Source organism: Buceros rhinoceros, unplaced genomic scaffold (genome assembly GCF_000710305.1).
Source record: "Buceros rhinoceros silvestris isolate BGI_N320 unplaced genomic scaffold, ASM71030v1 scaffold18365, whole genome shotgun sequence".
Taxonomy (NCBI): Eukaryota; Metazoa; Chordata; class Aves; order Bucerotiformes; family Bucerotidae; genus Buceros; species Buceros rhinoceros.
Window position 1 is genome coordinate 4945 of NW_010411336.1, and position 460 is coordinate 5404.

Below are 460 nucleotides of genomic sequence, written 5' to 3' on the forward strand. Positions count from 1 at the left end.
GGGAGCGCTTCCACCCTCCTGAGCTGCCTGGCTGCTTCTGATCCTCCACACTCACCGGCCCGATGGACGGAGAAGTAGAGCGCGCAGGCACGCGCCACCGGAACGTACCTGGGCTTGCCACTTCCTCCAGAAGCCTCCAGCCCCTCTGAAGGTGGGCACTCCGCTCTCCGCGCTCACACCGGCTCCGGTGATGATGGCTATATGCTTCGCTTTGGCAAACACTTCGCGAAATTCAGCCATATCTGTACGCGGGGAGGAAGAACGAGCAGCAATTCAGACACCTGGACTTTGGTACAAGAGGCCAGAGAGACAGTGCCGGCAAACGTACACGTGCAGAAAGGGCTTCCTCGTACACCTCCTGTGACTTCAGGGTTCTGACTTGTGTCCGAGTTCCTGTACACAGGAATTCAAAAGGCAGCTCCTGGAGACCCCCAAAAATGCACAGGAGCGAGTTCAGCAG

General features: G+C 58.3%; 1 protein-coding gene across 1 annotated transcript in view; it reads right to left on the minus strand.

Moving 5' to 3' along the window:
• Positions 1-393, minus strand: part of SIRT5 (sirtuin 5) — a gene marked incomplete at both ends in the record, with an annotated part of 4528 nt that extends 4135 nt beyond the window's left edge. The window contains 2 exons of the mRNA XM_010135989.1: positions 109-246; positions 329-393. Coding sequence (XP_010134291.1) covers positions 109-246; positions 329-393 — 203 coding nt within the window. The remainder of the gene's footprint in view (positions 1-108; positions 247-328) is intronic.
• Positions 394-460: the final 67 nt, after the last annotated feature.